This window comes from Schistocerca cancellata, chromosome 1 (genome assembly GCF_023864275.1).
Source record: "Schistocerca cancellata isolate TAMUIC-IGC-003103 chromosome 1, iqSchCanc2.1, whole genome shotgun sequence".
Lineage (NCBI taxonomy): Eukaryota > Metazoa > Arthropoda > Insecta > Orthoptera > Acrididae > Schistocerca > Schistocerca cancellata.
In genome coordinates this window covers 1,056,961,792-1,056,987,826 of record NC_064626.1, presented here as the reverse complement: position 1 = coordinate 1,056,987,826, position 26,035 = coordinate 1,056,961,792, and the positions used below count along the sequence as shown (strand labels likewise).

The following is a 26,035-nucleotide window of genomic DNA, read 5'->3' as shown; positions in this document are numbered from 1 at the left end:
TCGCGATTTTCTTAAGGATCGCTGAGAAAAACATTTAAGACAAACCGCTGTTCAGAATCGACACGAAAGGGCCTCAGCAGGTGGCATAAATGGCGTCGATGAAACCACCTCTTGCCTTGATGTGATGATCCATACACATTTCGAGGTCGAAAACTACATTTCACAGTGTGGTGAGAAACAGGTCGAAGTTCAGTTCAGTACTGCCACCCCGATTCAGAGATTTCGACACCCATTTAGTCCCACGGCTGCTCTAGCACATGAGATCTGGAACCATTTTTAACACACTCAACAAAGGAGCGTGTGGCACCGAGGGTGTTGTCGGACAGGGGGCCTTAGAGGGGAACCACTGCTACACTGAAGCGGCGCCGGCCGTAGTGGCCGAGCGGTTCTAGGCGCTACTGTCTGGAACCGCACTACCGCTACGGTCGCAGGTTCGAATCCTGCCTCTGGCATGGATGTATGTGATGTCCTTAGGTTAGTTAGATTTAAGTAGTTCTAAGTTCTAGGGGACTGATGACCTCAGCAGTTAAGTCCCATAGTGCTCAGTGCCAACACTGAAGCGCCATAGAAACTTATAGGCATGCGTATTCAAGTACACAGATACACTCCTGGAACTGGAAAAAAGAACACATTGACACCGGTGCGTCAGACCCACCATACTTGCTCCGGACACTGCGAGAGGGCTGTACAAGCAATGATCACACGTACGGCACAGCGGACACACCAGGAACCGCGGTGTTGGCCGTCGAATGGCGCTAGCTGCGCAGCATTGTGCACCGCCGCCGTCAGTGTCAGCCAGTTTGCCGTGTCATACGGAGCTCCATCGCAGTCTTTAACATTGGTAGCATGCCGCGACAGCGTGGACGTGAACCGTATGTGCAGTTGACGGACTTTGAGCGAGGGCGTATAGTGGGCATGCGGGAGGCCGGGTGGACGTACCGCCGAATTGCTCAACACGTGGGGCGTGAGGTCTCCACAGTACATCGATGTTGTCGCCAGTGGTCGGCGGAAGGTGCACGTGCCCGTCAACCTGGGACCGGACCGCAGCGACGCACGGATGCACGCCAAGACCGTAGGATCCTACGCAGTGCCGTAGAGGACCGCACCGCCACTTCCCAGCAAATTAGGGACACTGTTGCTCCTGGGGTATCGGCGAGGACCATTCGCAACCGTCTCCATGAAGCTGGGCTACGGTCCCACACACCGTTAGGCCGTCTTCCGCTCACGCCCCAACATCGTGCAGCCCGCCTCCAGTGGTGTCGCGACAGGCGTGAATGGAGGGACGAATGGAGACGTGTCGTCTTCAGCGATGAGAGTCGCTTCTGCCTTGGTGCCAATGATGGTCGTATGCGTGTTTGGTGCCGTTCAGGTGAGCGCCACAATCAGGACTGCATACGACCGAGGCACACAGGGCCAACACCCGGCATCATGGTGTGGGGAGCGATCTCCTACACTGGCCGTACACCACTGGTGATCGTCGAGGGGACACTGAATAGTGCACGGTACATCCAAAGCGTCATCGAACCCATCGTTCTACCATTCCTAGACCGGCAAGGGAACTTGCTGTTCCAACAGGACAATGCACGTCCGCATGTATCCCGTGCCACCCAACGTGCTCTAGAAGGTGTAAGTCAACTACCCTGGCCAGCAAGATCTCCGGATCTGTCCCCCATTGAGCATGTTTGGGACTGGATGAAGCGTCGTCTCACGCGGTCTGCACGTCCAGCACGAACGCTGGTCCAACTGAGGCGCCAGGTGGAAATGGCATGGCAAGCCGTTCCACAGGACTACATCCAGCATCTCTACGATCGTCTCCATGGGAGAATAGCAGCCTGCATTGCTGCGAAAGGTGGATATACACTGTACTAGTGCCGACATTGTGCATGCTCTGTTGCCTGTGTCTATGTGCCTGTGGTTCTGTCAGTGTGATCATGTGATGTATCTGACCCCAGAAATGTGTCAATAAAGTTTCCCCTTCCTGGGACAATGAATTCACGGTGTTCTTATTTCAATTTCCAGGAGTGTATGTAAGCAGGCAGAATACGGCGCTGTGGTCGTCAACCCCATATAAGACAACAAGCGTCTGGCACAGTTATAAGGTCGGTCACTGCTGCTACAATGGCTGCTTATCAACATTCAAGTGAGTTTGAACGTGTTGTTACAGTCGGCGCATGAGCGACGGGACACCGCATCTCCGAGGTAGCGATGAAGTGCGGATTTTGCCGTACGACCATTTCACGAGGGTGCCATGAATATAAAGAATCCAGTAAAACATCAAATCTCCGTCGTCGCTGCCGTCGGAAAAAGAACCTGCAAGAACGGGATCAACGACGACTGAAGACAATGGTTCAGCGTGACGGAAGTGCAGCCCTTGAGCGAACTGCTGCAGATTTCAATGCTGGGCCATCAAGAAGAGCATCGTGCGATCCATTCAACCAAACATCATCGATCTCGGCTTTCGGAGCCGAAGACCCACTTGTGTGCCCCTGATGACTGTGCGACACGAAGCTTTACGCTTCGCCTGGGCCCGTCAACGCCGACATTTGACTACTGTTGACAGGAAACGTGTTGGCTGGTCTGACGAGTTTCGTTTCAAATTGTATCGAGCGGATGGACGAGTATGGGTATGGAGACAATCTCATGAATCCATGGACCCTGCATGCCAGCAAGAGACTCTTCTAGGTGGCTGGGGTTCTGTAATGGCGTGGGGCGTGTGCAGTTAGAGTGATACAGGACCTCTGATACGTCTAGATACGGCTCTGACTGGTGACACGTACGTTAGCATCCTGTGTGATCACCTGCATCAGTCCAGCACTACTTCAGACATCAGTCGAGTCCATGCCACGTCGTGTTATGGCACTTCTGCGTGCTCGCGGGACCCCTACACGATATTAGGAAAATGTACCAGTTTCTTAGGCTCTTCAGTTTATTTTATTCAGGCACGTGTCAGTGTTCCACGCCCCTCTCATCATGCCATAGAAGGGCTCGGATGAGGAGGGCTGAAAAAGCATGAGCACCTGTTGCTGCCCAGAGTCCCAACCTGAACACAGTGGAACACCTTTGGAATGAGCTAGAACTGCGTTGCAGACCCCAGAGTCCAACATCACTGCTTCCTCTGGGCTGCCATTCCTCCATACATTCAGAAACCTCACTGAAAGTGGCCCCACAGAGTACAAGCCGTCATAAGGACGGAGAGTACATAACCCATCACCCATTAATGTACACTAATAGGTGTCTGGTTACTTTTGATAGGATACTGTATGTACAGAAGTCCCTGCTACGCTCCTGTTGGTGTTCTATATTTTTCCACTCAGTACTGTGAAATTCTTCGTTCACTGTTTCAGTTCAATTTATCAAAATGTTACTACGGAATAAGGTGACTAATCTGACACGACTACAAAAATAACACTAGTCTTAATACCCACACTTATCATGTTGCCGACGTTATGTTTCAATTGTAACTGTTGAAACAAAAAAAGATACTGAAAAACAGTAAATGATGTAGTAACCGGTAGTAAAAATCGGTATTTATTAACAAAGGAAATGAATTCCTGCAATAAATCCGCAATCATAATAAATGGGTTTTCCCCTTCGGCATAGGCGTAAAATTTGAAACAATATAATGAATAAATATATCGTCAAAGCTTTCTAAAAGACCACAAATTAAAAGAGTTACTTATGAAAAGGGGATGATTTTTATTAGTTGGACGTTTCCATTAAACACAGTACACTACACGTTACTTTAGGATATCATGTACTTAATGTAAAGTTATACGTCATTCATCGTTCATTGTGTTGTACGTACTGTATAAGTGAACAGTCACAGATATCTCACGTGAAGCCCGTAGTTAAACTTAAGGCAGCACCAGTGGTTCTTCATACTTATTTACACGTGTTTGAAAACAACTATTTTATTTACGCCGAAGCGGAAGACGAACAGCTGTTCGCTGGGTGAGTAAAAATGTTTGACAATAAATCTTATCGTCACAAACACTTGCTGCTGAACACACTATTTTTTGTTAATATATGTTCCACGTTGATATACGAACTTCTGTAAAACATCAGAGTCTGTGTTTTTGATATTTTAGTTTTCCTTGTGCAATGAGTCTTAGTGGCGCCGTATTACCTACAGAAGTTGTTTATTTATTGGTATAAAAATATTTGAATCAGCCATCACCCGCAACATCATGAAATTCTGACCTGTCAGTAAATAAACGAAAATAACTATTATGTTCTGCATAGTTCGTAGCGTTTCTGTTTTACATGTCAGTATTCCGTCTGATTTGGATTTATTTCCCGATTGTTATTTTTTCATAACTCACTGTTGCTATTTTAATTTAAATATTGTCATTTTTCCGTTTTGAGACACTGAGTGGAGCTGTGAACACTAGAAAATGGAGTTCAAAGTGGGGAAATCGGGACATTTCCGGTATAATTATTCTTATGTTTGAAGTCAATAGAGTGGTGACAGCAGCGGAGGCAGCCAAAACCATTTGCCTCGTGTATGAGTAAAATGCCATTGAACAAAGCACAGCAAGGAAATGGTTTTCTCGTTTTAAGGAGTGACGTTTTCACATTAGTGACACTCCACGTTCAGGAAGACCTTCAGAGTTTGATGAAGATCACTTAACCGCGTTAACCCACTGTGATTCACGCCAGTGTACTTGAGAACTGGCAAATGTGATGGTTTGTGATCATTCCACCATCGTGCGACCTTTGCATGTAATGGGGAAGGTTCAAAATCGGCTGTGTGGCTGCTGCGTGCTCACAGCCAAAACCACAAAAATCGATGTGCGGCCGTATGTGCATCTTACCTTTGTTTGCTCGTCATCAATTGGCTTGTAAACAAGACTGATCATTCCTATCTTGTGTCGTTACTGGTGACGAGACATGGTGTCTTTATGTTAACAAAAGGAAAAGAAAGGAATGGTTGACCCCAAACAGAGCAGCAACTTCTTGTACAAAGACTTGCGCGCATACGCTGAAGACAATGTTACGCATCTGTTGGAACAGCGGATCTGATGTGTTACGAATTGCTTGCCCGAGATGTTACCATCACTGCTGACATTTTCGGTCAACAACAGATACTTCTTGCAGAAGCGTTACAAGAGCAACGACCAGAAAACTGCGTGAGGTGATGCTACTCCACGACAAAGCCAGCCCACACTCTGCTAGACTGACAAAAAACACCACACACTAGTTGTATTTGGAATTCATTCAACATCCAACTTATTCACGTGATCTTGCGTCCTCAGATTTTCATCTTTTCCGCTTTCTATCGAGCAACCTCCAACGAACTTCCTATTCGAATGAAACTGCGCTCCTATCATGGTTCACCGAGTTCTTCGCCTCAAAACCTCGTGAGTTCTTCCGCTGCGGAATCGAAAAGTTACGCCATCAAACTGTTGTAAATAACGAAGAAAAATGTATAACTGATGACTAAATTTTCTGTTACGTGCATCTGTTGTGTTTATTAAGCTACTGGAAAATCGCTACGAATTTATGCACCAGCATAATACCAGTGGCTCGGAATGACGTACCGATGTACACTAAGGTATTAATCCCGGATTTCGTTAGTATAGAACAGACAGTTATTACACAGCGACAAACACATAACCTCAGACATGGAATTAGCTGCACCTGTAAAGTATTTGATACCTCTTTGACGAAACTGTATTTCTAATGCTTGACTATCACACAAATGAGACCATCAAACTGAGCCTTTGCTGCAGATTAATATAATCTTTCTTTGTTTCAGTTTATGCAAAGAACTCTACAAATTCTGATATAAGACGTTCATTAAGTAATAAAGAATAATTTATCCTTCCAGTTTACGTAATTCTGGGATACTACTACGAACATCTGGGGCTGATGGCTGCCATGGAGGAAAAGAAGCTCTTTGATAATGGTGAGTACTGACAAACATGCCACTATGAGATTTTCACTCTGCAGTGGAGTATGCGCTGTTATGAAACTTCCTGGCAGATTAAAACTGTGTGCCGGACCGAGACTCGAACTCGGGACCTTTGCCTTTCGCGGGCAAGTGCTCCACCAACTGAGCTACCCAAGCACGACTCACGCCCCGTCCTCACAGCTTTACTTCTGCTAGTACCTCGTCTCCTACCTTCCAAACTTTACAGAAGCTCCCCTGTGAACCATGAAGAACTAGCACTCCTGAAAGAAATGATACTGCGGAGACAAGGCTTCTGTTAAGTTTGGAAGGTAGGAGACGAGGTACTGGCAGAAGTAAGGCTGTGAGGACGGGGCGTAAATCGTGCTTCGGTAGCTCAGTTGGTAGAGCTCTTGACCGCGAAAATCAAATGTCCCGAGTTAAAGTCTCGGTCCGGCACACAGTTTTAATCTGCCAGGAAGTTTTAAGATGCCACTGTTCCGCAAGTATACTGACATAAACTAAAATTCATTAATTACAATGTGATTGCATTCATCAATCTTTGTTTCCAGTTGCCTTCTATGGCGTACGAACTTTTAAGCCAGGAATGTGATGTACCAATTTTAAAATTTGATATATGAAATAAATTGGTGTCGCAAATTTATAAATGTATGTAAAAAATGTATATAAGGAAATGAAAGCTAAGTAGAGACTATTGTTAGGTAAGTGCAAATTTTTCCCTGCAAATGTGAAAATGCTATTTGTGTTTATCACTTGAAACTGGGTTATATGTCATATCTTCCAATGACGTCAACGAAATGTAATATCTCGAAACGTTGCAACATCGATGATTTGATACTTCTTAATCGTTAATTGCTCACAACAACCACTTCCTCTACAGTACATGTTTCTTTTAAAAATGACTAGAAAAAAGGACGAATCGTTTATTCTTTAATAAATGTAAGTAAAATGTCCTGGCAACATAAACTTTGAATAATATTGCTAAGCATTATTAGGTCGAAATTTATACTTTAAAAATTCTGTAGTTCAAGTTCATTACACAATGTAGGGCCTGCATCATGTTTCCTGGCGTACTTCTATAACTAACGAACGGTTACTAGCCCGTCCGGCTACCTCCGCGGTCTAACGCGCTGCTCCCCGAGCGGGAAGACGGGACGGTCCCCGGCAGGAATCTGCCCGGCGTATTAGTGTCAAGGTCCATCCTGCGGATGGTTTTTAAGGCGGTTTTCCATCTGCCTCGGCGAAAGCGGGCTCGTTCCCCTTATGCCGCCTCAGCTATGTCACCGACTGCTGCGGCAAACATTGCCTCCACGTACGCGTACGCTTTAATTACTCTAGCACGCAAACATTCGGACACACTCATCTCGTATGAAACGTTCCCAATTGTGGGGGGGGGGGGGGGGGGGGAGAGCATCTACTGGGGAGCGAACCGCACAATAACGCTGGGTTCGGTGTGGGGCGGCGGCGGAGTGGGTGGACTGCTGTGGCCTGTTGTGGGGTTGTGAACCACTGAGGGCTACGGCGGGACGAAGCCTCTCCATCGTTTCATAAACAATGCTGATGTGTTGGCAAATGTGCCAACACCTTGTAGATAGAGGAGGCCGAAATGCACGCTATAATCTAACGCAGACGGGCGTGAGGTCTGGAACAGGATACGTAATGAATGCTATAAAGAAAAGTACGTAGCTGCTGGAATACTTAACTTTTAATCCATCCTTTGTATACAGCATTCTTGATGATACAAGTGAGACTCTCTATAGAAATGGTTAATGGCGCCTTGCTAGGTCGTAGCCATGGACTTAGCTGAAGGCTATTCTAACTATCTCTCGGCAAATGAGAGAAAGGCTTGGTCAGTGTAGTCGCTAGCAAAGTCGTCGTACAACTGGGCGAGTGCTAGTACGTCTCTCTTGACCTGCCGTGTGGTGGCGCTCGGTCTGCAATTACTGACAGTGGCGACACGCGGGTCCGATATGTACTAATGGACCGCGCCCGATTTAAAGCTACCACCTAGCAAGTGTGGTGTGTGGCGGTGACACCACAAATACACATACACAATACACCATACACAACGGTTGCTACTTTTGACCCACATAAAACGACAGCGCAGTAGTCAAGACCCTCATGTTTCAGAGTTTTTATACTTCCAAGAGAAGAAAACAAGTTGCAGGAAAATGAAAACACTGAAACAAATAAGCTCTACAATATACTCTGAAAAGTAAGAACTTTTTGTATTTCTCGACGAATAAAATATTTGTCGCGTTGTCAGTCGTTACTCATGCTTTTGATACGCACTGAAATGACCTTCACTGCTAATGCATTAAAAAGGGTACATTACACTGAGGGCACGAAAGTCGTTAGATACCTCCTGATATCGTGTCGGACCTCCTTTTGCCCGGCGTGGTGTAGTAACTCGACGTGGCGTGGACCCGACAAGTCGTTGGATACCCTTGCGGAAATATTGAGCCATGCTGACTCTACAGCCGTCCGTATCTGCGAAAGTGTTGCCGGTGCAGGATTTTGTGCACGAACTAAGCTCTCGATTAGTCCCCATAAATGTTGGATGGCAATTATGTCGGGGGATATTGGTGGTCACGTCATTCGCTCGGAAGGTCCAGAACGTTCTCCAGAGCACTCGCGAACAGCTGTGGCACAGTGACATGACATCTTTGTTGGGAAACATGAAGCCTAAGAATGGTTGCAGATCGTCTTGAGGTAGCCGAACGTAACAATTTCCAGTCAACTATCGGTTCAGCTGGACCAGAGGACCTAGCCAATTCCACATAAACACAGCCCATACCATTATGGAGCAGCCACCAGCTTGCACAGCGCCTTGTTGACAACTTGGATTCATAGCGTAGTGGGTTCTGTGCTACACACGAATCCAATCACCAGCTGTTACCAACTGAAATCGGGACTCATCTGACCAATCGATGGATTTCCAGCGGTCTAGGATCCAACTACACTCCTGGAAATTGAAATAAGAACACCGTGAATTCATTGTCCCAGGAAGAGGAAACTCTATTGACACATTCCTGGGGTCAGATACATCACATGATCACACTGACAGAACCACAGGCACATAGACACAGGCAACAGAGCATGCACAATGTCGGCACTAGTACAGTGTATATCCACCTTTCGCAGCAATGCAGGCTGCTATTTTCCCATGGAGTCGATCGTAGAGATGCTGGATGTAGCCCTGTGGAACGGCTTGCCATGCCATTTCCACCTGGCACCTCAGTTGGACCAGCGTTCGTGCTGGACGTGCAGACCGCGTGAGACGACGCTTCATCCAGTCCCAAACATGCTCAATGGGGGACAGATCCGGAGATCTTGCTGGCCAGGGTAGTTGACTTACACCTTCTAGAGCACGTTGGGTGGCACGGGATACATGCGGATGTGCATTGTCCTGTTGAAACAGCAAGTTCCCTTGCCGGTCTAGGAATGGTAGAACGATGGGTTCGATGACGGTTTGGATGTACCGTGCACTATTCAGTGTCCCCTCGACGATCACCAGTGGTGTACGGCCAGTGTAGGAGATCGCTCCCCACACCATGATGCCGGGTGTTGGCCCTGTGTGCCTCGGTCGTATGCAGTCCTGATTGTGGCGCTCACCTGCACGGCGCCAAACACGCATACGACCATCATTGGCACCAAGGCAGAAGCGACTCTCATCGCTGAAGACGACACGTCTCCATTCGTCCCTCCATTAACGCCTGTCACGATACCACTGGAGGCGGGCTGCACGATGTTGGGGCGTGAGCGGAAGACGGCCTAACGGTGTGCGGGACCGTAGCCCAGCTTCATGGAGACGGTTGCGAATGGTCCTCGCCGATACCCCAGGAGCAACAGTGTCCCTAATTTGCTGGGAAGTGGCGGTGCGGTCCCCTACGGCACTGCGTAGGATCCTACGGTCTTGGCGTGCATCCGTGCGTCGCTGCGGTCCGGTCCCAGGTCGACGGGCACGTGCACCTTCCGCCGACCACTGGCGACAACATCGATGTACTGTGGAGACCTCACGCCCCACGTGCTGAGCAATTCGGCGGTACGTCCACCCGGCCTCCCGCATGCCCACTATACGCCCTCGCTCAAAGTCCGTCAACTGCACATACGGTTCACGTCCACGCTGTCGCGGCATGCTACCAGTGTTAAAGACTGCGATGGAGCTCCGTATGCCACGGCAAACTGGCTGACACTGACGGCGGCTGTGCACAAATGCTGCGCAGCTAGCGCCATTCGACGGCCAACACCGCGGTTCCTGGTGTGTCCGCTGTGCCGTGCGTGTGATCATTGCTTGTACAGCCCTCTCGCAGTGTCCGGAGGAAGTATGGTGGGCCTGACACACCGGTGTCAATGTGTTCTTTTTTCCATTTCCAGGAGTGTAATATGGTAACGAGCCCAGGCGAGGCGCTGCAGGCGATGTCGTTCTGTTAGCAAAGGCATTGGCATTCGTCGTCTGCTGCCATAGACCATCAACGCCAAATTTCGTCGTACTGTGCTGACGGCTACGTTCATCGTACGCCCCACAATGATTTCTACGGTTGTTTCACATAGCGTTGCTCGCCTATTACCACGCAAATGCCGCTGCTGTCGGGCGGCGTTAAGTGAAGGCCGTCGGCCACTGTTTTCTCCGTGGTGACAAGTAATACCTGTAATTTGGTATTCTCGACGCGCTCTTGACTCTGTGGATCTCGGGATATTGAATTCCCTAATTATTTCCGCAAAAGACTGTTCCATGCGTCTAGCTCTAACTAACATTCGGCGTTCAGTGTCCGTTAATTCCCGTCGTGAGCCCATAATAACTTCAATCGAATCACCCGAGTTCAAATGACAGCTCCGCTAATGCACTGGCCTTTTATACCTTGCGTACGATTGCCATCGGTACATGGGCATATCGCTCTCCCATGACTTTCGTCACCTTATTGTAGTACCGCAACAGATCAACAGTAAGAACCATGGTCGGAAAATACATGTAACACAAGGGATACACGAAATTACTGGTGAAAATGTGAATCTGAAACTGCACGTGGGGGCATATATTATGTTGCAGTGAAAGCTTATCAATGCAAAAACCAAATAGAAAGTCTATCTGCTATCACTAAGTTGATTATATTGGGATATTGTAACTAAATTAAGTCCAAACATCCACCGTAACAGAAAAAGGGCTGAGGTGACGTTAAGCATGCCAGTGGAATCTAATAATTGCACAATTGTAAGAGACAGTAAATAGTATCAATAGTGGTAAATCACAGTTTCTTGTGGTACTTGAATTCCTATACCTAATACCATGAAATTTAAATAACTTTGCTGTATCTTGGCAGTCTATAATTTAGGCACTATGACATGAATTATCATGCAGACACTTCCTATAGTTCCGACTGCAAAGTAGTATTTTGAACAGAACTGTACGAAGTACAGGAACGATAGGAACCAATAAAAATGGGAGAGTCTTTTGTGTCTGTTGGTGAACAGATCTCCATTCACACCTTAACATGGTGGAAGTGAAACAGTCCACAGTCGATAGCCCTCTCTCTGGAAGATGACGACACTGTGAACGAATCAGTAGCATCTCTTGATGGACGTATGGTGGAAGCAGAAGATAGTCCCAGCTGGAAAATACAATCCGGAGGCAGCCACTCGGAACTGGGGAGGTGTCTGAGTAGTTACGTGCCTGTGTAGTGGCGGCCCCTTGTGATTGTGTTGTGTACCTCTTGAGCTACGTACACAGCAGTAACCGTGGTAAAATGTTAAATACTGAGTGAAAAACTCTCGTACAAAATATGACACACAATAGCCACTCGAAAATATATTGGTAACGAATGTTCAATGCATGGGATAGTTGCATGCGACGTGTGCCAAGGCAATTATTAAATGTGCTGAGCTCATGTGGTGGACTAATTTATCACTGTAGAAAATACGTACCGAATGTTGTGGATCGAGAGGTCTCTAGATCTGAATATCGTAGTTCTGATTGAATTCTGGAGATGAAATGCATCTAATTGGCATCCGCCATGTAGCAACTGTTGAAGCCAACAAAGAGGAAGACCGTTTTAGGTTTGATACGAACGTAAAAAAGCCGTGAGGCAATGCTACGACTTATCTTAGAAGTATTACGGGTAACTTTAAAATATTTCTGTTTGTTGATAACACTAGCTTGTTGTGCAACATTGGCTCGGTTTAAAATAGTACAGTACATGAGCGAAGTCCACGGCTTGTAGAACATAAACTAACGCTAAATCACAGTAGCCGGCTGTTGTGGCCGAGCGGTTCTAGGCACTTCATTCTGGAACCGCGCGACCGCTATGGTCGTAGGTTCTAATCCTGCCTCGGGCATGGATGTGTGTTAGGTTTCAGGTTAGTTAGGTTTCAGTAGTTCTGAGTTCTAGGGGACTGATGACCTCAGATGTTAAGTCCCGTAGTGCTCAGAACCACTTGAGCCATTTTTAAATCACAATAAGACTCAGTTCTTATAGTTTCTAACACACAATTCAAAAAACTTCACGTTTTAATTTCACAGAACGGGCATATGATTTGTGAAACTGAACATTTCAAGTTAGTAGGTGTTCAGATAGACAGTAAGCTCTCGTGGAAAGCCCACGTTCAGGATCTTGTTCAAAAACTTAATACTGCCATTTTTACTATTCGAACGGTATCAGAAGTGAGTGATCGTTCGACACGAAAATTGGTCTACTTAGCTTATTTTCATTCGCTTATGTCGTATGGTATTATATTTTGGGGTAACTCTTCCCATTCCAAAAGGATATTTTTGCTCAGAAACGGGCGGTACACAGAAGTAGTGTAAGTTCACGAAACTCTTGTCGACCCCTGTTCAGGAGTGTTGGTACTTTGCCATTGGCCTCTCAATATGTATATTTCTCACTGCCGTTTCTTATTAACAATATTAGCTTATTCCCAAGAATAAGGGCTTTCACTCGGTTAATACTCGGCAGAAATTAAACCTGCATTTGGATCGGACTTCCTTAACTCTTGTCCAAAAAGGTGTGCAGTATACTGCTGCATCCATTTTCAATAAACTGCCACTCGAATTCAAAAATATTAGCAATAATCCACGAGCTTTCAAATCGACACTGAAGAGTTTCCTCATGGGTCACTCGTTCTATTCTGTCGAGGAGTTCCTTGAAAAATTAAGCTGATTCTTATTGTATTGTTGATTTCGTTTACTTAAACTTAAGGAGTGACTTTTTTCGAGTTCATAAACATTTATTTTCATCTGTTATTACTTTTATGTTGTAATTTCATGTACTGACACGGCCCATGACCTTGGATATTTGCACCTCAATTTGGTCCTATGGAACTTGACTTGTAAATAAATAAAGTAATATTCTCAGGAATGAGCCCCTTAACTGAAAGCATGTAACACTTTTACCATGCACACTAGCTTCTGTCACAGCGAAGGGAACTATTCTGCAGTGGTGCGTCACTCTTCGTCTGTACTTGTTGTGTTGGTTACACCCTGGTACTGTATCCACTAATATATTAGTTTCATTACACCAAAACTCTGTCTACACTAGAATGTAGCGACTGTTGAAGCCAGCCTAGAGAAAGACCATTTTAGGTTTCATAGGAACGTAAAAAAGCCGTGAGGCAATGCTACGACTTACCTTAGAAGACGGCCTCAAAAACCAAACCAAAATTCGTAAAATATGCATATTTAGAAAATTCTTTCGACAATGCTGAAACATATTCAGTTAAATTTTCAAGTTACAAAGCCTAACTAAAAAAATTAAGTACTTAGAAGGTGTAACCAGAGGTCAATGTAACTGTGTACATTTACACACCATCAGCAATTCTGTGTGAGAGGTAGAACGGCCACCAGAATGCATTAGTGTTCCTCATGTTTAGTGTTGCAACCAGACCTGGTGCCACTCGTGTGAGGCTACGTTATCAGCATCTGACAAAGTTAGAAGCAAGCCATAGTGTGGATCTCCATTTGGCTAGCTGGTCAAATCATACAGTATTCAGCTTTGTTAGGCATTTGGATGTGAAAGTGGGACTGCATGGGAACATGATACTTGTTGTCAAGGTTCCAGACAACCTCGTCTGACCATTTCAAGGGAGGATCATCGTACGGTGCTTCAAGTATATTATAAACCCTTCACATATGCGTCTGAAATCGGAGAACAAACAGTTACTCCCCGCAAGATTCTATGTCACACCATAACACTGGTCGAAGACTGGCAGCAACTGAACTAATGATTACCTTCCCACTCACAAACTGCTGACAAATGATGTCCCATTATGTTCAGCGAGGAATCGCAGTTCTGCGTTACCCTGGATGGCCATCATCAGCGAAAGTGAGGGCGACCTGGAAGAATGTCCATTTCTTCCACCATTTTGCAGAGTCACAGCGGTGTTTCCTGAATTCATGATGTGGGCAGCCATTGTGTACAGTCATAGAGATGATGGCTTGTAGTGACTGAGGTACGATAGGTACGATACATGACGGACATTCTGCGTCCTTATGTGCTACCTCTAATGTCACGGTATTGAGGTGCTATTTTATAATGCTAGTCCACCGATGGCAGTTATCTCTACGAAATGTTTTATTTATTTATTTAATGTTCCATGGGACCAAATTAAGGAGAAGTCTCCATGGTCATGGAACGAATCAATGCATGAAATTATAACACGATATTAGAAACAGATAAAATGAAATATAAAAAAACATATTCAAGTGACAAGTCGTAAGTCTAAATAAAGAAAATCAACAATGTAACACTGGGATTTGCTTAATTTTTTAGCTCATCCAGGAGCTCCTCGACAGAGTAGAAGGAGTGAGCCATGAGGAAACTCTTCAGTTTAGGCTTAAAAGAGTTTGGGCTACTGCTAATAATTTTGAATTCTTATGGTAACTTATTGAAAATGGATGCAGCAGAATACTGCACTCCTTTCTGCACAAGAGTCAAGGAAGTGCATTCCACATGCCGATTGGATTTTTGCCTAGTATTAACTGAGTGAAAGCTGATAACTCTTGCGAATAGGCTAACATTGCTAACAACAAACGACGTTAAAGAAAATATATACTGTGAGGGCAATGTCAGAATTCCCATACTACTGAATAGGGGTCGACAAGAGGTTCTCGAACTTACACCACATATAGCTCGAACAGCCCGTTTTTGAGCCAAAAACACCCTTTTTTTATCAGAAGAATTACCCCAAAAAATTATACCATACGACATAAGCGTATGATAATATGTGAAGTAGACTACTTTTCGTGTTGAAGTGTCACTTATTTCAGATACTATTCTAATGGTAAATAAAGCAGCACTTAGTTTCTGAACAAGATCCTGGACATGGGCTTTCCACAAGAGCTTACTATCTATCCGAACGCCCAGTAACTTGAACTGTTCCGTCTCGCTTATAATATGCCCATTCTGTCTAATCAAAATATCGGTTCTTGTTGAATTGTGAGTTGGAAACTGTAAAAACTGAGTCTTACTATGATTTAGCATCAAATTATTTGCCACAAGCCACGAACTTATTTCATGAACTATATTATTTGATACTGTTTCAGTATTACACACAAGATCCTTCACTATCAAGCTGGTGTCATCAGCAAACAGAAATATTTTTGAATCACCTGTAATACTAGAAGGCATATCATTTATATAAATAGGAAACAGCAGTGGCCCCAGCACCGACTCTTGGGGAACGCCCCACTTAACAGTGCCCCATTTGGACTGAACATCACTACCACTCTCAATATTGCGGAGAATTACCTTCTGCTTTCTGTTCTTAAGGTAAGAGGCGAACCAATTGTAAGCTACTCCCCTTACTCCATAATGGTCCAACTTCTGCAGTAATATTTAGTGGTCAACACAGTCAAAAGCCTTCGTTAAATCAAAGAAAACACCTAGCGTTCGCAACCTTTTATTTAATCCGTCCAAAACCTCACAGAGAAAAGAGAATACAGCATTTTCAGTTGTTAAACCATTTCTAAAACCAAACTGAACATTTGACAGCAAATTATGTGAATTTAAATGCTCCAGTAACCTTGTATATACAACCTTCTCGATAACTTTAGCAAACACAGATGGCATAGAAATAGGTTTAAAATTGTCAACATTATCAATGTCTCCCTTTTTATAAAGTGGCTTCACGACCGAGTACTTTAATCGGTCAGGAAACTGACCACTCCTAAAGGAAGAGTTACAGATATGGCTAAGTACTGGGCTAACATACATAGAACAATACTTCAGTATTCTGCTAGATAACCCGTCATATCCATGAGAGATCTTGGTCTTTAGTTATTTAATTATTAACTCAATCTCCCTCTTGTCAGTATCATGGAGGAGCATTTCAGGTAACAGTCTCGGAACACTTTTTTCTAAGAGCGCTATACGATTCCCTGTTGGGACTAGGTTTCTATTTAGTTCGCCTGCTATATTCAGAAAGTGATTATTAAATACTGTACATATATGCGACTTATCAGTAACACGGACATTCCCACTACGCACTGATTCTATATCCTCGACCTGTCTTGCAGACCAGCCACTTCCTTTACGACTGACCATATTGTTTTAATTTTATCCTGAGATTTAGCTATTCTATCTGCATACCACATACTTTTTGCCTTCCTAATAACATTTTTAAGCACCTTACAATACTGTTTGTAATGGGCTGCTGCATTTAGATTTTGACTGTTTCTAACGTTTTGATATAGTTGCCACTTTGTTCTACAAGATATTCTTATCCCTCTAGTCAGCCACCCAGGCTGCCTGTTTGTGCTAGTACCCTGTTTTGAACGTTCTAACGGAAAGCAAGTTTCAAAGAGCACGAGAAAAGTCTTGAGAAAAGAATTATATTTATCGTCTACTGTATCAGCGCTATAAACATCTTGCCACTCTTGTTCCTTGATAAGGTTTACAAAGGTCTCTACAGCAACTGGATCAGATTTCCTAAACAGCTGATGACTATATCTAAAACGTGTTGCTGCAAAAAATCTTTTAGAGTTAAAATTTGTGCATCATGATCTGAAAGGCCATTCAGCTTTTTGCTAACAGAATGCCCTTCTAGTAATGATGAATGAACAAAAATGTTGTCTATGGTTGTTCTACTGTTCCCTTGCACTCTCGTTGGAAAGAATACGGTTTGCATAAGATTATATGAATTCTTCCTTGCACAATCACTTATACAATTAATATTGAAGTCACCACATATAACTAACTTTTTGTATTTCCTATAAAGTGAACCAAGAACTTCCTCTAGCTTTGGCAAAAATGTTGTGAAATTGGAGTCTGGGGATCTATAAATAACAACAGTTAGAAGTTTAGCTCCGTTAAATTTAACCACACCTGCACAACATTCAAACACCTTTTCAATGGAGTACTTTAAAACATCAATTGACTCATATGGGATGCCGTTTTTCACATACATGGCTACTCCCCCACACCGTAAAGAGCTCCGCGTAAAGCTGCCAGCCAACCTGTATCCTGGTAAAGGAAGCCTCTGAATTATCTCTTTATTTAAGAAGTGCTCAGATATACCAATAATTTCAGAGTCAACATCTATAAGCAGTTCACTAACTTTATCTCCAATACCTTGTATATTTTGATGAAATATACTAATTCCTTCATTACTCGGATACCTAAGCTTTGTGAAAAGTGGTTCCTTTGTTAGAGAGACTTCCCTTAAGCAGGAATACCTATCAGCTGACTTCAATCTAAAAAAGGTGCAGCTCTAACACCCACTACTGCAGGAATTTTCCCATGAGTGATCCCACCCACCCCACCTATGCTGTCACCTATAAGCTTTGCCAACGTCCCCTTCCCATACCTGTTGAGGTGCAGGCCATGTCTAGTGAAACCGTGATGTTTGTGTGATGTTGAGGTACTCCCGTGTCCATCAAGTTCCCCCGATCTGTCAGCGACAGAACAAGTGTGGAACTAGCTCGGACGGATGTCAACTTAGTTGCAGCGCCAGTTACAACAGCTGTTGGCCAGCTTCTCTCAGGAGAGGATGCCGCGGCTTTATGACACCCTTCCCAACCGAATCAGTTCATGCATCCAGGCCAGAGGGAGTGCAACGTAATACTGATAATCAATTTCATAAAGTTCTTTACAAATTTGACTCGGTTTTCTAATCACTAAAATAACATCACATATCCTCCCAACCCGTGAAGTTCCGTTTCGTCTTCTCCTCCCCTTCTGGTTGATTCACTAGAGAGAGAAAAAAGATTATCTATAACTTGTTTATACGTACCAGACTGCAGTCATCAAGGCAAAAGATATGAAAGGGAAGCATTAACCGAGGAATTTGATAGGACTGTGTCTTACCATACATTTTATGTTTCTTAAAGTTTTCCTAGTGGATATAACATGCCCTCATCTTTCGGACGTGCGTCTGGGACAGTGAAATTTCATCTTCCTATGTTTCGGCTGATAATCGACTGGCCGTTTTTCAAGGTAAGTCACTGACTGAATTAAAAGTAGGGCTCAGCAAACGATTCTCGCGTTCGAACCGGCTCGATAATTCTTGGTACGCCGCAAAGCTTGATACGGTACTAAGTCTGCTACACCATTAACGCGACGACTGACTTCCGTGGCGTGAGGGCAAGTGATAAGAGAGAAAATAAGTACAAGCCCAAATGGAAGCTACACTTTGCTTAAAATTTCGTGAACCGCAGCAGATAATACCATTAAATCCTACGTCAAACCCGTGGTGTATTTGAACATGTTGACAGAAAGGATTCTCGTATAGTATTTGTGGATATGTGAACATTTACGGTGATTTCTTTTAAGTAAAGACAACATTAAAAGGTGAAAATGTTTACATTTTAAAAATATTACTTAGCTCTGAACCCAGAACTGAATTCTAAGTGATTATTGGAGACTAGAATGGTTTACTAAGTGGGTTGTAAATGACCATTTCAGTCCTTGTTGACACATTAAAATGATGGGTAAAAATTTACCAGCATTTACTCATCTTGAAAACAAGATAGTAACTGTCAGACGAAACAAGGAAGAAAAATAATAAAAAAATTAAATGCCTGATACGTGACATAAATCATATCAATCGAAATTTATTCGCTGTCTATGAATTTTTCGAAATCAGCTGTATCGCTCGTAGATGTACTACTTATTAGTGACGTATGAAAATCTGTTCCACAAGGACGGGATTTCCGCCTCATGGCGAGCGGTCGTTTTAACAGCGTCGGCTATCCTTGCATGCCTCTGCATCGACCCAGACCTCCGTAAGATACATTTCCTACATTCTTATGCCATAGCCCACTACGATAGTGAGCACCGTGTGATTAATATAATGGACTGTGGCATAAGGATGCAGACAATATGACATATCGAGGTATATGTCGGTTCGGGGAACGAGTACGGATAGCCGAAGTTGTTAAAGCATCCTCTTGCGACGAACAATAATTACGGTTCGCATCCAGGTCCGCACATATTTACATATTTCACTAATACGAAGTATAGCAGCGAGTAAATCTCAAATTATTTCGTAAAGCAGTGGTTCATGGACAAGGTCTTTTCTTTCAGACATGTACAGCATATTAAACTGACTATAACTGCGATGTTAATAACATTCCATCAGAACTATTTGCGTTGGTGTTAGAATTTATGAGTGTGGCGATATTCCACCTGATTTTCGGAAAAAGATCTTCCACAGCAATCTGAAGATTGCAAGAGCCCAGAAGTGCTAGGATTATCGCACAGTCAGCTTAATTGCTCATCCATCCAAGCTTCTGACAAGAATACGGAAGAATGGAAAAGAAAATTGAGGACGTGTTAGGTGACGATAAATTTGGCTTTAGGAAAAGTAACGCAGCCAGAGATGCAATTCTGACGTTGTGGTTGATTATGGAAGCAAGATTAAAGAAAAATCAAGACACGTTCGTAAGATTTGTCGACTTGGAAAAAGCGTTCAACAACGTCTAATGGTGCAAAATGTTCGAAATTACGACAAAAGCAGTTAATAAGTTATAGGGAAAGACTGGTGATGTATAATATGTACAAGGGCGAAGAGGGAACAATAGGAGTGGAAGACCGAGAACGCTGTGCTTGGATTGAAAAGGGTATAAGATAAGGATGCAATCATTCGTCCTTACTGTTCAATCCATACATCCAAGAAGCAATGAGGAAAATAAGAGTGCCGGCCGCGGTGGCCGTGCGGTTCTAGGCGCTTCAGTCCGGCACCGCGGGACTGCTACGGTCGCAGGTTCGAATTCTGCCTCCGGCATGGATGTGTGTGATGTGCTTAGGTTAGTTAGGTTTAAGTAGTTCTAAGTTCTAGGGGACTGATGACCTAAGATGTTAAGACCCATAGTGCTCAGAGCCATTTGAACCAGTTGAAAATAAGAGAAATATTCAAGAGTGGAATTAAAATTCAAGGTGAAGGATTATCAATGACAAGACTCGCTGATGATACTGTTATCCTCAATGAAAGTGAAGAAGAATCACAGGATATACTGAATGAAATGAACAACCTAATGAGTACAGAATATGGGCTGAGAGTAAACCGAAGAAAGACGTAAGTAATGAGAAGTAGTAGGAACGAGAATAGCGAGAAACTTAACATCAGAATTGGTGATGACGAAGTAGATGATGTTAATTAATTCTGGTACCTAGGCCGCAAAATAACTCATAATGAACAGAGCAAGCTGACTAGCACTGTCCAAAAGGGCGTTCCTGGGCAAGAAAAGTCTACTAGTATCAAACATAGGTCTTAATCTGTGGAAAAAAATTCTAAGAATGTACGTTTGGAGCACAGAATTGTATGGTAGTGAAATATGGAGTGTGGGAATACTGAATTGCAGGGAATCAGAGCATTTGAGATGTGGTGCTACAGAAGAATGTAGAAAATTAAATGGACTGACAAGGTACAGAATGAGGAGGTTCTCCGTAGAATTGGCGAGGAAAGAAATGTATAGAAAACACTAACAAGAAGAAAGGAAAGTGTGGTAGGACCTCTGTTAAAACGCCACAGAATACCTTTCATGGTACTAGAGAGAGCTGTAGGTGGTGAAAAACTATAGAGGAAAGCAGAGATCTGAATACCTGCAACAAATAATTGAAGACGTTGGTTGCAAGTGCTGCTCTGAGATAAAGAGGCTGGCACAGGAAAGGAATTCGTGGTGGGCCGCATAAAACCAATCAGAAAACAGGTGAATTTTTTTAAAAAAAGAAACACTTTAAGAGAGGCTGAGCTTCACCAGACTAAAGCTTCACGATTTGAAACCCCGCTCGTCGAGTTCCTGGAAGCAGAATTTACAACACGAGGAGTAGAATACGAAGTACAGTCAGTTAAAGCCCCAGAATTTATATAGTGAAATGTTTCGGATTGCGTTGTACGATGAATGTCTAGAATACGAAGTACAGTCAGTTAAAGCCCCAGAATTTATGCGAGGAAATGTTTTGGATTGCTTTGTACGATGAATGTCTAGTGATTATGCTTTTGAATGCTTCTAAGCACCTGCTAAGGAGGAATGTGATCCATTGCTTAATAGCGTGTTGGTCCATATTTGGAGGGCAATACAACAGCAGTGGAGCATACCACGAACTCAACAGTCCTCGGTAGATATCTGAAGCATTATTGCACCACGTGTCTACGCACAAGTTATGCAATTCCAGCAAGTTAGAAGCCGGTGATTTGTGGCTCTGGGAGTAGCGCCCGACTTTGTCCCCGGTATGTTCCATTGGGTTCCAATCAGACGAATTTGGTATAAGACGTCAACGTGAGTTTATTATCGTACTCGGCAAACCATTGAAGTATAATTCCGGTCTAGTGTCGCGAGTAGTCATGCTGATTCTACAGCTGTTGGGGAAAACATCAAGAAAAGAAAATGGTTCAAATGGCTCTGAGCACTAAGATACTTAACTTCTGAGGTCATCAGTCCCCTAGAACTCAGAATTACTTAAACCTAACTAACCTAGGGACACCACACACATCTATGATGCAGGATTTGAACCTGCGACCGTAGCGGTCGCGCTGTTCCAGACTGTAGCGCCTAGAACCGCTCGGCCACTCCAGCCGGCGGGGAAGACATCTAATCTGACGAGATGCAGGTGGTCTGCAGTAATGCTCAATTACCCCACAGAGTCATGGTACCCACGATTACTGCTACAGTTCCCACTGAAGCCCAGGTTACTCTCCCTAATACGAGGGTAATCCCAAAAGCAAGGTCTCCCATTTTTTTATAAGTACAGAACTCTGTATGGCAGTTGGTCACACTGTTTTGAAGAGTGCTTCACGCGCTGTGTATAAACATGCTCACGCCGCGCTGAAGCGCTCAGTCTTGGCTTGGGAGCCGTCGAGAACGGAGTTCCCGTTGGATGTTACCGCCAAGTGCGAATTGCGCACAGTTATTCGGTTTTTGAACGCAAAGGGCACTGCGCCGAGTGAAATCCATCGCCAATTGACGGAAGTATATGGTGAGTCGTGCATGGATGTCCAAATGTTCGTAAGTGGTGTAGAGAATTTGCAGCTGGTCGGACCGAAATTCACGACGAACAAAGGAGCGGGAGACCGTCAGTTTCTGAGGAGACGGTGTTGAAGGTTGAGCAAAGCATGCGTGAAGATCGGCGGATCACCCTGGATGATCTCTGCACGTTGGTTCCTGAGGTTTCCCGAAGCACCGCGCACAGAATTTTAACGGAAACATTGGACTACCGTAAGGTGTGCGCAAGATGGGTGCCACATATGCCGACTGAGGACCACAATCGGCAACGAGTTGATGCTTCCCTCGCATTTCTTCACCGCCTTGCAGCCCAACAGGACAACTTTCTGGACTCAATTGTCAGGGGTGACGAAACCTGGGCATACCACTTTACACCTGAGACCAAGCAACAATCACGCCTGTGGCCGCATCCTTCTTCGTCAAAGCCGCGGAAATTCAATCAAACACAGTCTGCCGGGAAAGTCATGACAACCGTTTTTTGGGATCGGAAAGGGGTATTGCTGGTCGAATTTTTGCCCACTGGGACCACAATTAACGCTGACAGGTACTGTGAGACTCTGAAAAAACTCAAACGGGCAATTCAGAACCGGAGATGAGGAATGTTGAGCAAGGGCGTACACATTTTGCATGACAACGCTCGCCCACACATCGCTCGGCAAACAGTTGCTCTCCTGCAACAGTTTCAGTGGAACATAATCACCCACCCAACCTATAGTCCTGACTATCACCTGTTCTCTAGGTTAAAAGAACATTTGACCGGAAAGCGATTCAGCTCCGACGACGAGGTGAAAGACGAGCATCATAACTTTCTGAACAGCATGGTGGCGAGCTAGTATGATATGGGCATACAAAAAGTGCCACAACGTCTACAAAAATGCATCGACAGAAATGGTGATTATGTCCAAAGATTTGCAAATGTTCAAGCTGCAAACTGATGTAAAACACTGTAGAAATAAAAAAGTCTATGTACTTATAAAAAATAGGAGACCTTACTTTTGGGGTTACCCTCGTAGCATAACACTCTCCCCATCGATCAGCGTCCCGTGGTACGGTTTATCTTCGAGCAGCCATTTGCCTTTTTGGGGCGTATCCAGACACGACCCTGACCTGGGTATCAAAAAAACGTGATTCATCCAGCCATATGACACGTATCCATTGACACGCGGTCGGTCTCGATGACCCTGCACCCACAGCAATCGTAACTTATGATGTCGTTGAGTCAGTACGGGAACTCATAGGGGTTTTGTCTGCTGCGGAGCCCCATTTCAACCTTGTGCACTGAACGCTCTGCTCCTAAACACTTATGCTTGCAACAGCATTGAATCCTATCGCCTTACAGAGTGTGCACGCCTGGGATCTCAACGTTCTGTGATGAGGTGTGCGCGACCGATACTCTTTCGCCCACTAGTCGTTTCACCGTCCTTCAGCTACTTTCGCTTTTTCCCTGGTGCTCGTTTTCATCGCCTGCTCCTAACAAACTTCCCTTTGTCTAAGTGTCTTACCTCAGTGCACTTCCCCATTTTCGGCCCGTATCGTAGATAGAATGATGTCCCAATCATCTCTGTTCCGCATATTACTGGACGGTTATAATTAAACTTTCACTGCTTGAGCCAGAGTAGACGCTGGAATTATTTACCGCTGTTGCAGAGTACTAGGCCATCAGGATTAAAAGGATGCAACGATAAATTGAGCTTTCGTCACACATTTTAAATAAAACATTTATTTAAACTTTTATTAAATTAAACATTAACTCACTTCAACATACGAAAGCCAACCTACATAGGAGTCACAGCTCCAAGAAATATCGATTTAAGAACAAGCCAGATTTACTTAAAATAGTTAAGCCTTCACTTACATGAATCACTTAAGAAAACAGTTCATTAAATAACCTCTCGTGAAGACAGCGTTAGCCAAGATTATTTGCTATTCTTTAAACAGGTTTGTCAGTAACAGTTAATTCAAAAAACACTTACAATATTAGTAGAAAGAATGACCTGCACTTAACACACAGTGAAAAATTCTAAAGAATTAATGTCCTTGAGGAATGTATACTTTAGCTAATACATGCCGGCAAGTGCGGCTTAATTGTAGAAGATAAAACCAAGCAATACATACATAGGACTATAACCAACAACGGAGAATTTTGATTATATGGTTCTTTTCGGCACATTATTACGCAGACATACAGGATGAAGCTGCTTAGAAACTCTTAGCAATCATAAGGAAAACTATCCATCAGTCACTCGGTTACTGAGTAACACATTAGGAGAAAACCGAATCACCAGTCGATATTCCCAAACTGCATGGCCCTCAAGATACTCAGATTTGAACACATGTGATTTCTGACTGTGCGGTTACATCAAGGACAGGGTTTAGCAACAGGATAGTAACACATGGAGTTGACTACAGTGATGGAGGTAGCCAACGTCCCACATGAGATGTGTTTCGGGCAGCAGTAGGGCAGTCTCCAGTGCGCTTCCTGGATGACGTAGATGTAGACAGTCGTCGCACAAAGCAACGTTTGTAACTTGGAACGTAAACATGGTACACAGTTAACCAATGTTACCCTGTCGTCTGGTGACAGAAGTCATGCGATAGCGATATGCGCATATACAAATGGCCGTAATGATGCGTACACATGGTATAAAAGGGCAGCGCATTGGCGAAGCTATCACTTGAACTCAACTAATTCATGTGAAAAGGTTTCCGACGTAATTCTGGCCGCACAACAGTCTTTGAATGGGGAATGGTAGTTGGAGCTACACTCATGCTCGTAAATTAAGGATAATGCTGATACATGGTGAAACAACGTTCTGGTGGTCGGTTTGCGGGTTTAAATCACCTCGGGGTATGACCATGCGGTGCATTTGACCTGCGGTCGTCGCACGGTGGCGCTGGCAGCAGTCCACACACACAGAAAGAGGTGTGTTGGTGCATGCCTGAGTACGGTGCAGCGAGTACGTGTACAGACGTTTCCAAACGTGTTAATGGTGAGTGTGTGTTGAAAATGGCTCAAAGAACACATATTGGTGACGTAATGAGGGGTAGAATACTAGGGAGACTGGAGGCTGCTCAAACACAGCAGGTCGTACGTAACACGGGCCCTCCGTGTGCCACAAAGTGTAATCTCAACATTATGGCAACGATTCCAGCAGACAGGAAACATGTCCAGGCGCTACAGTACGGGACGTCCTCAGTGTACAACACCACAAGAAGACCGATATCTCACCATCAGTGACCGCATACGGCCATGGAGTACTGCAGGTAGCCTTGCTCGAGACCTTACCGCAGCCACTGGAACAGTTGTACAGTTGTCTCCAGACACACAGTCTACAGATGACTGAGCAGACATGGTTTATTAGCCCGGAGACCTGCAGGGTGCCTTCCACTGACCCCTGGTCACAGGAGCGCGCGTAAAGCCTGATGTCAAGAACACAGAACATGGTCATTGGAACAGTGGTCCCAGGTTATATTCGCGGACGAATCCAGGTATAGTCTGAACAGTGATTTTCGCCGGGTTTTCATCTGGCGTGAATCAGGAACCAGATACCAACCCCTTAATGCCCTTGAAAGCGACCTGTATTAAGGTCGTAGTTTGGTGGTGTGGGGTGGGATTATGGTTGGTGCACGTCCACCCCTGCATGTCTATGACAGAGGATCTGTAACATGTCAGGTATATCGGGTGTCATTTT

General features: G+C 44.4%; 1 protein-coding gene across 1 annotated transcript in view; it reads left to right on the top strand.

The window, feature by feature from the left end:
- The window catches only part of LOC126162937 (guanylate cyclase 32E), a 935,168-nt gene that overhangs the window by 458,465 nt on the left and 450,668 nt on the right, over positions 1–26,035 (top strand). Inside the window, exon 6 of the mRNA XM_049919769.1 lies at positions 5,831–5,908. Coding sequence (XP_049775726.1) covers positions 5,831–5,908 — 78 coding nt within the window. The remainder of the gene's footprint in view (positions 1–5,830; positions 5,909–26,035) is intronic.